Source organism: Hermetia illucens, chromosome 2 (assembly GCF_905115235.1).
Source record: "Hermetia illucens chromosome 2, iHerIll2.2.curated.20191125, whole genome shotgun sequence".
NCBI classification, from domain to species: Eukaryota; Metazoa; Arthropoda; class Insecta; order Diptera; family Stratiomyidae; genus Hermetia; species Hermetia illucens.
In genome coordinates this window covers 169159275-169172251 of record NC_051850.1, presented here as the reverse complement: position 1 = coordinate 169172251, position 12977 = coordinate 169159275, and the positions used below count along the sequence as shown (strand labels likewise).

The 12977-nt window shown below is 43.7% G+C and overlaps 1 protein-coding gene across 7 annotated transcripts in view; it reads left to right on the top strand.

Moving 5' to 3' along the window:
• Positions 1-7691, top strand: part of LOC119647574 (contactin-associated protein-like 2) — a 231225-nt gene extending 223534 nt beyond the window's left edge. For all 7 annotated transcript variants that reach the window (XM_038048580.1, XM_038048576.1, XM_038048574.1 and 4 more), the window contains one exon: positions 7118-7691. In XM_038048580.1, coding sequence (XP_037904508.1) covers positions 7118-7618 — 501 coding nt within the window. In that variant the 3' untranslated portion in view covers positions 7619-7691. The remainder of the gene's footprint in view (positions 1-7117) is intronic.
• The last annotated feature ends 5286 nt before the right edge of the window (positions 7692-12977 follow it).

Here is a 12977-nt window from a genome sequence, read left to right as displayed (position 1 = left end):
AGGCAAATGAACACACCTTTAATAGGTAAATCCTGAAAAAAAAAACTAACTTCTTAAACGAGAACAAGGGCCAATCCGTGATATTATCCAAGCAATTAATACTTCAAAGAAATGGCACGATGATCCTCTTGGATATAGCTCTTTAAAGCACCTCGACCCTTCTACCATATCGTATAACTGAAATTCAGCAACCTTTTGCTGATATCGACAGCAGAGTCCTCCTACTGTTTGAATGGCTTCGTTTTAGGGCGATTTGCTAACACTTTCCAGGTATTCGCTCGTAGACCATTCGTTGTATGTGACTTATCCACTTCATTTTTCGCATCACCAGTTTACAGTTTATAGAACCCGTTGTCAACTAAAATTCGCCTAAGTCAAAGTCTATACTCCACAACTATAAAGCAAGGCAGGTCTTATTAAGGTTTTGTAGAACCGGAGCTAACTTTTGTGTAGCTCCCTATTCTTCCTTATTTTCCGGACTGGATAGTGGATTCTGTTTGCCATTATTATTTGTCGCTGAACCCCGTTCGAGGTTGAAGTTGGCAGCTGTGAGGTTTTGTCGCCAACTAATTTTATTTAGGTTTCAAATTCTGTCATCTTCGATTTGACCAATCATGCCAGCTTTCTGAACTAGCTCATAATGTAAAACAGTACTTTATAATAACAAAATGTGAATTGAGTGATGGCCAAAAAGCCATCTTGAGTGGCCGGAGATGACCAAACGCGAAGAGGTGCGCCAAAAACCTAAAAAAAATTGACCGTGAAGGTTCATCTGGGAATACTGAAGCTTAATCGAGGCGTACCATCGACACGCGCTAGCATGCCTCTATGCTAGTCAGGGTCTGGGATGTGAGGTGAGGGGACCTTTGAACACTTCGATCCCTCACGTGTTATTTAGCAAAACTCCACGTGTCATTAACCAATGCCTGGGTCCGCACCAGAACACGAAATTCAAACAAACATGGGACATCGTGCGAATCGACCGAAAGATTGACAAGCAAGTTAAACTTGGAAGTTGAAAATAAAAAAAAATAACGCCTAGACCACGCACGTGAGACTCCGACTCCGAGTGCCGCGATCAAGAGAGAAGATCTACAACAGATCGCATCCTCAATTGATTATTCTTCTGCTTCAGATGTGAAATGAGACGCTGCATTTAAGGTGCAGCCCTCCCGCCTTACTACCATCAGGCCATTATATTGGAAGATACCCTTTCATTAATATGAGTTTTACGGGGTTAGAAAGCAGGAGAGGAAGAGGATATTCTTAAACCAGAGAAACTTAATGAACTTATTCAACAATAATTTAGTTTCGGAAGACGGATAAAGAAAAATAAGAAGGAGCTTCTAAAAAAATACTAGGAAATCTTAAGATAAAAATAAAAGAATGAAACAGAATATAAGAAAAAAAAATTAAAAAAAAACGTCTTGAAGTGTGTTAGAGCACTTCATTCAATACCTAAACGGTGCACTACTGCATTATAGTACCTTATAAGAGACAATGTGGTCAGCATTGCGCTCTCCCGAAATTATTACCCTGATTTAACTCAGGTAATCATTCACAACTGACTCGACTGCTATCCGACATCAAATCACGATACAAATCCCACTGCCACCAATGAGATTTGAACCGCGACCTTCCGAAATCATCATAATCAACGGCACAACAACCAATATCCGGTCTAGGCCTACCTTAATAAGGAACTCCAGACATCCCGGTTTTGCGCCAAGGTCCACCAATTCGATATCCCTAAAAGCTGTCTGGCATCCTAACCTACCCCATCGCTCTATCTCAGGCAGGGTCTGCCTCGTCTTCTTTTTCTGCCGTAGATATTGCCCTTATTGACTCATCCATACGGATTGGGTGACCCGCCCACCATAACCTATTGAGTCGGATTTTATTCACAACCTGACGGTCATAGTATCGCTCATAGATTTCGCCGTCGTGTAGGCTACGGAATCGTCCATCCTCATGTAAGGGGCCAAAAATTCTTCGGAAGATTCTTCTCTCGAACGCGGTCTAGATTTCGCAATTTCTTTTACTAAGAACCCAGGTCTCCGAGGAATACATAAGGACTTTTGGTGCTAACGTTGTCACCATATATTTTGTCTTGCCTTCATTAATGTGCAGCCCAATATCTTGCGCCGCCTACTCGATCTGGATGAAGACAGTTTCTACGTCTCAAACACTATCACGATTTTAAAGTTAGATATAGAAAATATTAATAACATCTGCATTCCCGGACAGCTTTTGAGTTGATCATCAAACTGCTCAAGTCCATCAAAATTGCTTAACTACCGCTGTAGATTACAAAGCGCATGTCCTTCAATCGATCGTCGTTCACTCCGCATTATGTATACATGAGCCTGGGAGGGCATTGCGGATTGCCATAAGGAAACTTATACTTTCACTATAAACATTATGGCATCATCCCCGCTAGCACACACCGTGCTATTCACAAGGAGCCGAAATGGTTCTGTTGTAAATCCCTTAACGGTGGTGAATGCTATGGAACATTCCCATACTCAGTGTCTAGATCTTTCCGTCACGTTCGCTCACTGATTCAATATAAATGCTACATCAGCAAACTGGCAATAGCAGCGATTAGGTAATATGGTTTCTTCCATTCTGAAAAAACTGAAACCCTCCTTCGGCACATAGCTCCCAATGGGAGATAGTGTTTTCTCGGGCACTGTGGTACCCCCACTTCAGTCTTCACCCAGCAGCACCCCGCGAAAGTTGTTCTACACTATTCCAGTTAGGCGGTGCTGCCAATCCGTAGGTCCCCCTAAAAATCTTATCAATGGGACACAACTGTCACGCCGCAATAATAGGACCAGGAAGACGTTGGTCCGACTCCTACGGGCATCTCCCAAACCGACGCCTACGATAGAAACACCACAAACTACACCTGCCATCTTTCCGGACTCCTAATATTGAGGCTAACTTATTCTCAATATTTTTGAATTGGTCAAAAGCAAAACCAGCTTATCTCCACTAACCTTCTCGCGTAACATCTTCAAGGTAACAAACAAAATCCCAACGTCATAGACGCCATCACGCAATCGTCCTTTTGGCCTCAAGGGCTTCCATTAAACCTTAGCAAAAGAGCAGACTACGAGCCAACCCTTTCCTCACCGATCTAAACTAATGAATCTTTTATTAGCTGTTGGCTGTTTTTCTAGAATGTGAAAATGTCTGAAAAAAAAGAAGCTTCAATTTATCTGTCATGCATGAACTAGCCAAGAAGGGAGCAGGGATGCCTTTACACGGGCCAGAACCCTTCTATGGAATCGGAAACGGTTTCATGGATATGAATCTAAGAAACGAAGAGAAACGGTTGAGGGAACTATATTGGGCGGGCCTACCAGGGATGGAGCAGTCAAGGGTGCTTATTGGGGGATACGAACCCATGCGCACAAAGGATTGCTTAAACCTCACCAAAAAGAACCTCCGAATCATAGTGGAAATTCTCACTGGTCATTGTCGGCTGAACTACCACCTAGGGAAGCTAGGGATATCTACAGACACTGCCTGCAGGTTCTGTGAGGAGGAGGACGAAACCTCTATGCACGTCCTAGGACAGTGTCCGGCACTTGTGCAAAGTAGGTCGATACATCTGGGAGAACACTTAATACCAGATGCAAAGCTGAAACTTCTGGAAGTGGGGAACATACTAAAGTTCCTAACGGTTACAGGCCTGCTTGAGATACTATAATCAACAGGTACACTATAACCAATAAAAGGGGCACAATAGTTCTTCAAGGACGCGGTGCGACTTTCCCTTAACAGAATAATAATAATCTGTCATGCTTTTCCAGCACATCATCTCTATTTCTGAAACCTAACTGGATAGACAATAATGGAATGAATATATAAATTTATTCTAAACCCCAAAGGATACTCTGCCTGCCACTGTAACAGAGACTAGGAAGCTTTGTATACCACAACTCATGGAGGCTTTCTGATTAAATATCTCTTCCATACTAAATCCATCTTTTTGTTCACAGCCCCTATGAAGCTCACACAAGGGGGCCAACCGCAAACAACTGAGCTGAATTTTCCCCTGAAATATGAGAATTCAGGGGTTATCCCGATTCCCATGGTACTAGTATACCAGTTTCGTGACGAAGCTACTTCAGATGTGTCCCGTTGCAGGCTCAAGTCTCATCGCCCTCATTAGGCTATGAAACATTCGCGTACCACATTACGGCCAGCAAACCAAAGTGAGTTCAACTTTTCCCGGTCGCACCACAAGGAAGTCCTCCACAGCCACTTAGTTTTGGTTTGGCCGATAGGGTTGCTGCCCGTCTTCCTCGCCGTTTTTGCAGAAGGCATCTTTCTCGGTCCCAGCTTTTGGCAAATATCAAGGAGGGTTTCTGGCGAGTTCCTTGGACTTTCCAGTCAGGGTGCAAATATTTAACGCACCGGCTCATATTTGATTCGTTCCGATTAATTTATTTACGTCTTAACGTCATCCACGCATCAAGAACCCTTGCCCTTTTCTCGACAGGACCGGACCCCCCCCCCCCCCCCCCTGAGACGTCGACTGAGGTCAGACTTATGACTAAACACAATAACTTTGTTTTTAACGACATTGGATGCATTTTCTTCGTTGGTCTGTCGTAGAATCTGTCACCAAGAGAGATCAGGTAGGATTTAGCATAGTGGAATAACTCCAACTATACTTTATTTATTTTCCCTGATCTTACCACTTGGTTTTTGTTTGAGTAAGGAGAGTAAATAGTACGTTTCCTCAAACCCTCCTCCTTTATCTGGGCTTGGGACCAGCATGCTATGTAAATATCATAACGGAGTTTGTTTCTCTCCATTGTATGTGTCCAAGAAGCTTATAAAGCTGACAGCCTCTTTAATATCGGTTCTCTGCTACTTTCCCGTACTACTCTCCAGCTGAATGAACCTCGTATATAACCTCTTTCAAAAGAATTTATCGCCTTTCTTCAAGTACTCTAGAATCTGCGAAACTGAGCGCCGGACGTAACTTTTCTCGTCTTCCATCTCCTTCAAGATCTTTCTTATAAGCTCCGATGTGCATTGGCTAGAGTAGAGCTGCGGTGGGAATATTCAACCAAAACCTATGCCTAGTACCTAAGCGGTTGTTTTTTATTGAAAAATTTTTTTATTGCTATAGATACTGTATTCCAGGAACCAAATATTCCATCATTAGTGCATTACATTCTATATGCCAGTAGATACTACTCTTCGGGAACCAGCTGTTCCCTTCTTTAGTACATCCCGAATGTAACCCACTAAAAAAGAGAACAGTTGGGTCCAGAATTTAACGCGTTATAGGAGGGAACAGTTGGTTCGCGAAATATAGTATCTGTAGTTTATAGTATCCACACCTTCGTCACACCAAAATGGCGGCAGTGGCAACTCCATGATAAGGCACCGCGCCATGTGCAAAGAATGTAGTTTTTTAGGCGCATAAAATACAATTAATCGTTTATCTACGAAAATTATATTGTAAAATAGCCCCCTCACGTTTTCACCTATATCGTCCAGTAAATTTCTTTCTTCCTTTGCTCAAAATCTAATCCTCCGCAGATTGCGTTCATTTTCCTTTCTGTTATCTGACCAGGGACCTATACTGCTTCTTCGATTTCCTGAACAACCTTATTAACCATTTGTTCCGGAATTGGATTTGAAGCACAACTACGTATTTTCCTTGGAGTTGCAGCGCTTTCAGCTTTTGATAAAGACTCAATCTCGGTTATTTTCTTCATTGATATTCACTTCAATTTTTCAACCCTCTTGTAGACCAATCTTATAGGAACATCTGGCATTGGAGCCATTCTTACTGTTTTTTTCGCAGCCAGTGTCCCTTTCCAGTTAAATTGGAAGATTAGCTGCCACTTGTCACGGCATCTTCCGAAACTTCAATATATGTTGCATCCTTGTTTGAGTTGGATTTTTGTTTTCACTTGTTTCATATTTTTTCGGTTTTTATTATGGGTGACCTCCTCACATTCAATTTTACCTTCTTTACTGGATAGAATACCCACAGTTCATCTTCTATCGTTTGCTATCGAAATATTCCTTACTGATGGGTATGACGAGGTGAAAGGAGGAGTTGGTATCAAAACTGTCGATGGTGGTTCAAAGTGCATTTTCTAGTTGTTTGACACCAGCATGTCGTATTGACACTATGACACATATTACCCCTCATCGGTCCATATAACGACATAGATTCCTTAGTACTCTGCAAAGCCGAAATGTCAAAACTGAGAACTTGGAGCCATGGTTGTGGTATTTTGGTGACGAGATAATTAATGCTCTCTTGTTATTCCACCGGAACCTCTAAAGTAACCAGGTTCGCTACCTAGATATATAAAGTCCATACAAAGGTGTACTGTCTCCTTGGTATTTCGAGCCTTTCCTCGTGTAACATTTTCGCTCCTACTCTGTGCACTTAAGACAAAGGCGGAATTGGAAAGATATTTAGGAGTACCTTCACATAAAAGGGCCTAGGTTCGCACCGCACCTATCGTTAAGGTAAAGATAAAATTGGAATACCGATGGAACTTTAGTTAAGTATTCTAGGGCCAATAAAGTCAGTAACCGATGTATTTTCACAGGAAGAAAGCACAAGCGATGCATGCAATTACGCACCCTTACCTATTATTATTAGTAGGGTCCCATGAAAAACATGATGATGATTTCATATTCTCTATTAGAAAAACATCAAACCAATAAATAGGATAAGCTTACAAAGACAGGATTTTTAAGTCGCTTATATTTTCAGCCATAAGGTGGAGGTCTACCAGTTTTCATTCATTAATTAATAAGGACAAGCTTGCACGAATGCTTTGTAGGCAAACCGGTGTTTCAAGGAGGAACCACGCTCACCTTACAATAGAGAGAACCAAAATGTAGAGACCTTGATGCTTAATCAACGTTCTTTTATGTTGCAATTAACTGTTTTGAATTTCACAAAAGTAATCAATGCCTTTCTATTCTTCCACATCACGTTCGCACACAACGAACGGTTAGAATTAAGATCATCCGCTTTTCCCACCAAAACAGCAAAGCTTTTCAAGCAAACAAAGCAGTTTAAAGTAATTAGTAAAGAAAACAATGATGCCTACATATCTAGGATGAATACATGGACGGATATGAAAGCAAGATGCCATTATTATACCAAATTAATGAAGATGATGAAGAACTACCCCATCAAGCCAATCATCAAAATCCGGCAACAGCTCCCATATCATTTGCACCCGCTCCCGCTTCGACAAATGCCACATTAGCAACAGTAGAACAGAATTCACCTAGCGATGGGCCAACCTTCCTCAAAGACCCTAGTCCCGACGATAGTCTCGACACCACACTAGCAACAGTAGGACAGAATTCACCTAGCAATGAGCCGGCTTTCCTCAAAGGCTCCAGTCCCGACGATAGCCTCGATGATACTATGAGGATCTCCGGAATTCCTATTTCACCCTTTGTCACACGTCGAAATCCAAAAGCGCACGTATCACCTGCATATATCGATGAAGCACATCGACAATTCTCGAATCCAATTAGCTACTTAGGTGGACCTCGATTAGAGCCTCGCAATAGGAATAGTGTGGATTCAGTTTTGTCGATAGACTAATGTGTACTTAGTTTGATAGTTGAGTGATAAGTAGTTTAATTAGAGGAGAGTTTGATAAAAATAAAGAGAAAATTACGGATGAAATTTGGTATATTTTTATCCATTGATGGAAGAACGGGAGGTACATTGCAGGATTTAAAGAAGCAGAAAACCTTTCAACGAATACTTGGAAATGTAAGTATAGAAGTAGAAAACTATCTTAAAAGAATTAATTTACGATAGAAAATATTGCTCATTCAGTCGCTCCCGATTGGAAATGAAAATCAGGTCCTGATAGCGATTCTTCTATACTAAGAAAGCAACGACCTATGAATCTCCCCGCCGACACAAGCTCTTCACAATGTTGATCTCCAAAACATTCTCCATAGCGTCCGAGGTTCGGTCTTCTTCGAATGGGTTAGAGCCAAAAATGTCTTGGTGACCAAGTCCTAGAGCCATTATGGTTAGATCAATTTTCCAATTCAGCATCATTTGCCCAGAACCTCGACTACCGTAGAGCAAGGCTATGGTGCTTGCGTGGGGCTTCGTAGCGAAAACCACTTCAGATGAATCTCAGTAAAGACTTAGGTCTGATCGCCCTCCTCGAGTACGTGGAATTGGTACTCCCACACGAGTTAACAGAAATCAGCCCCATTGCAGAGAACCACAACAAAGCCGTTCTACCATCTAACTACAGGTCTGGGTACTAAGCAGAGGGGCATTAAGCTCTAGTGATTTTAGGTACCCGCCGTATCGGTCTAACCCCAGGGTCCCCATCGGACACGGATTGATTTGGAGACCACAATCAGAGCCCAGCCATGACTGGTGCAGCGGTAAAAATTACATGCTTAACATTGATACCGGAGAATGCAAGGCCTACCCAAAGTCGCTCTCATAACTAAGGAATACTACACCAGAGTTGCACAGCGCAACCAGCTCGAAAATACATCCCCCAGGAATTCTCCTGAGACATGTGCCCTCAAAATGTGGAAACTAACATCTGGTGAAGCCCGTGGCTGAAGCCACTTCAAATGAGTCTCATGCAGACTCGAGTCGGATCATCCTAACTGGGCCTTCGAGCTTTCACCTACTGGATAACGACCAACCAATCAATGTGGATACAGCGTTTTCTGGTATCACTACTTGGAAGTTCTTCTAAAGGATTTCAGCCTTGTCTACCTCCGAGCACCACTAAGAAGTCAATGAGAGGAAAAATCGAATAGCATTCAAATAGAACACTGGTTCCACAACCATCTCCTGGAGAAAATCGGGTGGGAACTCTAAAGTACTAAATCGAGCACCTTAACGTCACCAGAAACCCAAAATGTAAACTATTTACATTTTCTATAATACATGAAACAAATAACAGATCGCCTCGGCCGCTAGGATCATCATTATCAACGGCGCAACAACCGGTATCCGGTCTCCGCCTGCCATAGGAACTTCAGACATCGCAGTTGCACCAATAACCCTAAAAGCTGTCTGGCGTCCTGACCTAAGTCATCGCTCCATCCAATCCATCGTCTTCTTTTCTACCATAGATATTGCCCTTATAGACTTCCCGGGCTGGATCATCCTCATCCATACGGATTAAGTAACCCTCCTTGCGTAACCTATTGAGCCGGATTTTATCCACAACCTGATAGTCATGGAATCGCTCATAGATTTCGTCGTTACGTAGGCTACGGAATCGTCCATCCTACGCCATCGCTCCATCTCAGGCAGAGTCCGCGAGGGATCCGTCAGTGTATCAAGTAATCAGTTGTTGGTTTAAGTGGTATGTCGCAGCCACCCTCTCCCAGTTTGCCTTTTTACTCCAACGTGTTTCAAACTTTTTATCGAAGTGAAACCTCGTTGTCATGTTATCTCTTAGTATCAGTAATTCGGGATGCCGCCTGGAAAAAATATCAATCTTCGGTTTAGACAGCTCCCCGCCTCAGTGATACTCCCGGCCATTCCTTGTCTGCATCTGTATATGCAGACGGAGACAGGTTAATCCGAGAAGGGTCTCCAGGGATGCCGTTGGGCATGTCTCCCCACTAATACACATGCAAGTCAGCCTTTGGAGGTTCTGTAATTCCCTGGCTTGTGTGCTGAGTTCGGTTCTTTCTGCCCAGATTACCGCTCCATAGGTAATTATTGGCCTTACTATTGCAATATATATCCAAAGTAGTATCTTCGGGTTGCAACCCCATTTTTTTCCTCCTATTGGCCTACAAGTCACCAAAGCCCTCCTGGCTTTCCGACAAGTGTTTCCGACATGTGTCTTCCAGAGTAATTTTTGATTTAGCGTAATTCCCAAATATTTGACCACTGTTTCTGGTTTCCCCTCTGTTTCTCGTTTCACCTTAATATCATGTAATCTTATGGCTCTCAATGATCAAGCTTACGTCCTCTAATGAATGGTGCTATGGTGATTTTGGCTAGATTGATCAGCAATCCCACCTTCCTGCACCAGCCTTTAGTAACCCTTAGTCCAGTTTGGATTTTACCACATAGGGTATCTTCATATTTGCCCCTAAAGATTAAAATAATGTCATCCTCGTAACCCTGGATTTGTATTCAAGTATTTGTTAGCACGTCCAAGAGTTCGTCCACTACCATTTTCCACATAAGCGGCGATAGTACCCCGCCCTGTGGACAACCTTTGGTAGTGTTCATGACAATAGAATTTTTACCTGTCGGTACTTCTATTTGCCTGCATTCTAGCAATTTGCCCATCCAGAATGCCAGGGTGTTTCCCACTCCCTTGCGGCTCATGGTATCTTGTATCTCTGTGTGCGGTGTGTTGTCGAACGCTCCTTCGATATCCAAAAACGCTCACAGTGCAATTTCTTTTGTTTCTCTGGCACCCCGTAATACATCTGTAAGCTAATACAGAGCAATTTCAGTTGACCGTCCTGCCCGGTAAGCGTGTTGACAGTGATGTTGGGGATTACGCTTTAGAAAGTTAGTTCTAATATAGTTTTCTATGACCTTCTCCACCGTTTTGAGAAGGAACGATGTTAGGCAGATCTACACTGTCCCCCTCATTCTCGGTAAATGTCCCATCTTCCTTCTTCAAACTGACAGAGCATATTTCCCCGTCTTTGGCCACAGCCTTGTACAGCCTGGTTGCTTCTGTGATCTGTTCAATCCGATTCTCCTGGGATTCCTTTTTAATTTTTTTTATTTCAGAGTTTCCCTCAATGTCGAGTCTGATTATCCTGTGATCAGACATAGAGGGTTCATCCGACACCCTCCAATTCCTGACCATCCCGTTCATTAAAGTATTTCCTAAAGTTATGTCTAGTATCTCCTATCTAGTGCTGGTCGCAAATATTGGAGTGTTCCCTCAGTTATATATTTCTAACTTATTGCTAAGAATAAATTCAAGAAGGTAGTCACCTCTTCGATTGGTGTCGCTGCTTTCGTAGACTGCGTGATGGACGTTGGCATCGAAGCCCAGGAGAAGTGGTAACATCGTCTTCTCAAAATGCTTCACCAGTTTAGCAACTTGTTGCGGTGGAGCCCGGATTTCGTCTCCTGAGAAGTATCCCGATGCCACGACTGCCTCTCCTCCCGGCTTCCAATGAGACTTGGAAAGCCACAAGGTTCCCAGTCAGGAACTCTGAAAGACATATGTATTTTAAATTACCCTTAAGGATTATGAAAGCTCTTGGTTTTTCATAAGAGGAGTCCCAAATTACCTAAATGCTTCCTCCTTGCAAACCGCGAATCTGCCCCCGGTACACCCAGGGCTCCTGAACCAGCACTATTCCAACGTTCACCTTGGAACTTGCCCTTGCAATTACCGCCGATGCCGCTTTCGCATGGTGGAGGTTTATCTGGGCTGTCTTAGTGCCAGCCATTGACTCCGTTATTGTTTGGAGCTCTTCTCCACTGTCGGAGTATCGCCCTCCTCCTTCGACATGGCGCTTTCCTGCGCATCGCTGTCCACCCTGAGCCCTAGGAGTCCTAGGTCTAGGTCGTCCAACTTCTGCTCTTCACTGGGCATCAGGTCTACTGTCCTGGTTGATCCAGTCCTTTCCGCCTCTATGGTTTTCGAGACTTCTTCGAAGACCTCGGTATACTTTTCACCCGGTGTCTCCTCCGAGGTATTTTCCTCGGCTTTTCCCTGTGCACATGCACGGGTATGCTGCCAAATCGGCAGTCGATATGGCAACTCCGACGTTTGATTTCCTCCAGGGATCGGTCATCTACCCCGATCGTAAGGAGTTTACCCTTTCCCTCCACCTTGCTTCTGAAAACTCTCCATAGTCGTGTATGGAGATCATAATTCTGAACGATAAGGAGGCCCATAAGATCTTCCGTTTCTATTGTCGCGGCTTTTGGGAAAAAAACTGTCACCATGTTTGCTACTGGTATATCATCCCCAGCACATGTTGACAGTTCTGCCCCTTCCCAGGCTGGCAATTTAGGAGCTATGGTTCTAATCTACTCTGCAGTGTCCTCCGTCGCGCAGTTCACCAGTATAAGGCCTGGTCGAAAGCGTATCCCGGTGAACACAAGTTTCGAATTCCACATCTGCCTGACGACAACGAATGAGTATTTGCTCGGGAAACATTTTTGGTAGTATAGCCAGTCCAGTGCCCTTGACCGCACTAGCATAGCTAATGGCAAGCTTCCTGAGTCCTGCCTTCACCCCTGACCCGCTAGGTTCTCTCCCCCCTTGGGTTCACATTTGGATTTCTTGGGAGCATTCCCTTCATGCGGGCTGATCTCTGCTGTTCTCCGCTTTCTCGGCTCCAGTAGAAATAACTAAGGTCTATCCTGAACCTTCTTAACGGTCTCTTCTGGTTTCAGAAGAGCGCCGCTGAGACCTGTCTCTTTCCTGACGTCTGATACATTTATCTCAGACGTGTTTTTGCTGGTTCCTGCTTTTTGAGCAGTGGCGTTTGTTGGTTGTTGTTCACGCAGTATACCAATGTTAACCTTAGGTCCACTGCTTGACGTCCAAACTTCTTCCTTCTTGTGTGCAATCACCTGGCTCTCAGTATTTTGGAGATGTGTCTCTGCCTGATTAACCAGTTTATATGTGGTACGGGGCCCCACTTTATTGGTTTTGGTATTTCTTTCTCTATTGCTGGTACTCATTTGATTCCCACGAGTATGGGGGTTAAGAGTTCCGCCGTGCTATAACTCCCGTACCACGGTAAGGTCTAACTCACTCACTGAGGCGACCAGGTATCACTGAGGCTCCGTTCGAATACAGTCAATTACCCCCGACTACATACTATCCAATACGCACAGTTCGCATGACACCCCGGATTGGGGGAGGTGTTTTTCGACTCACCAGTCTAGATCCGAAGCGTTTTGTTAAGTGTGTAGTTATCACCACTCACTAACGGTCTTGGCAGACGAGAGGCTTGGTTAAGGG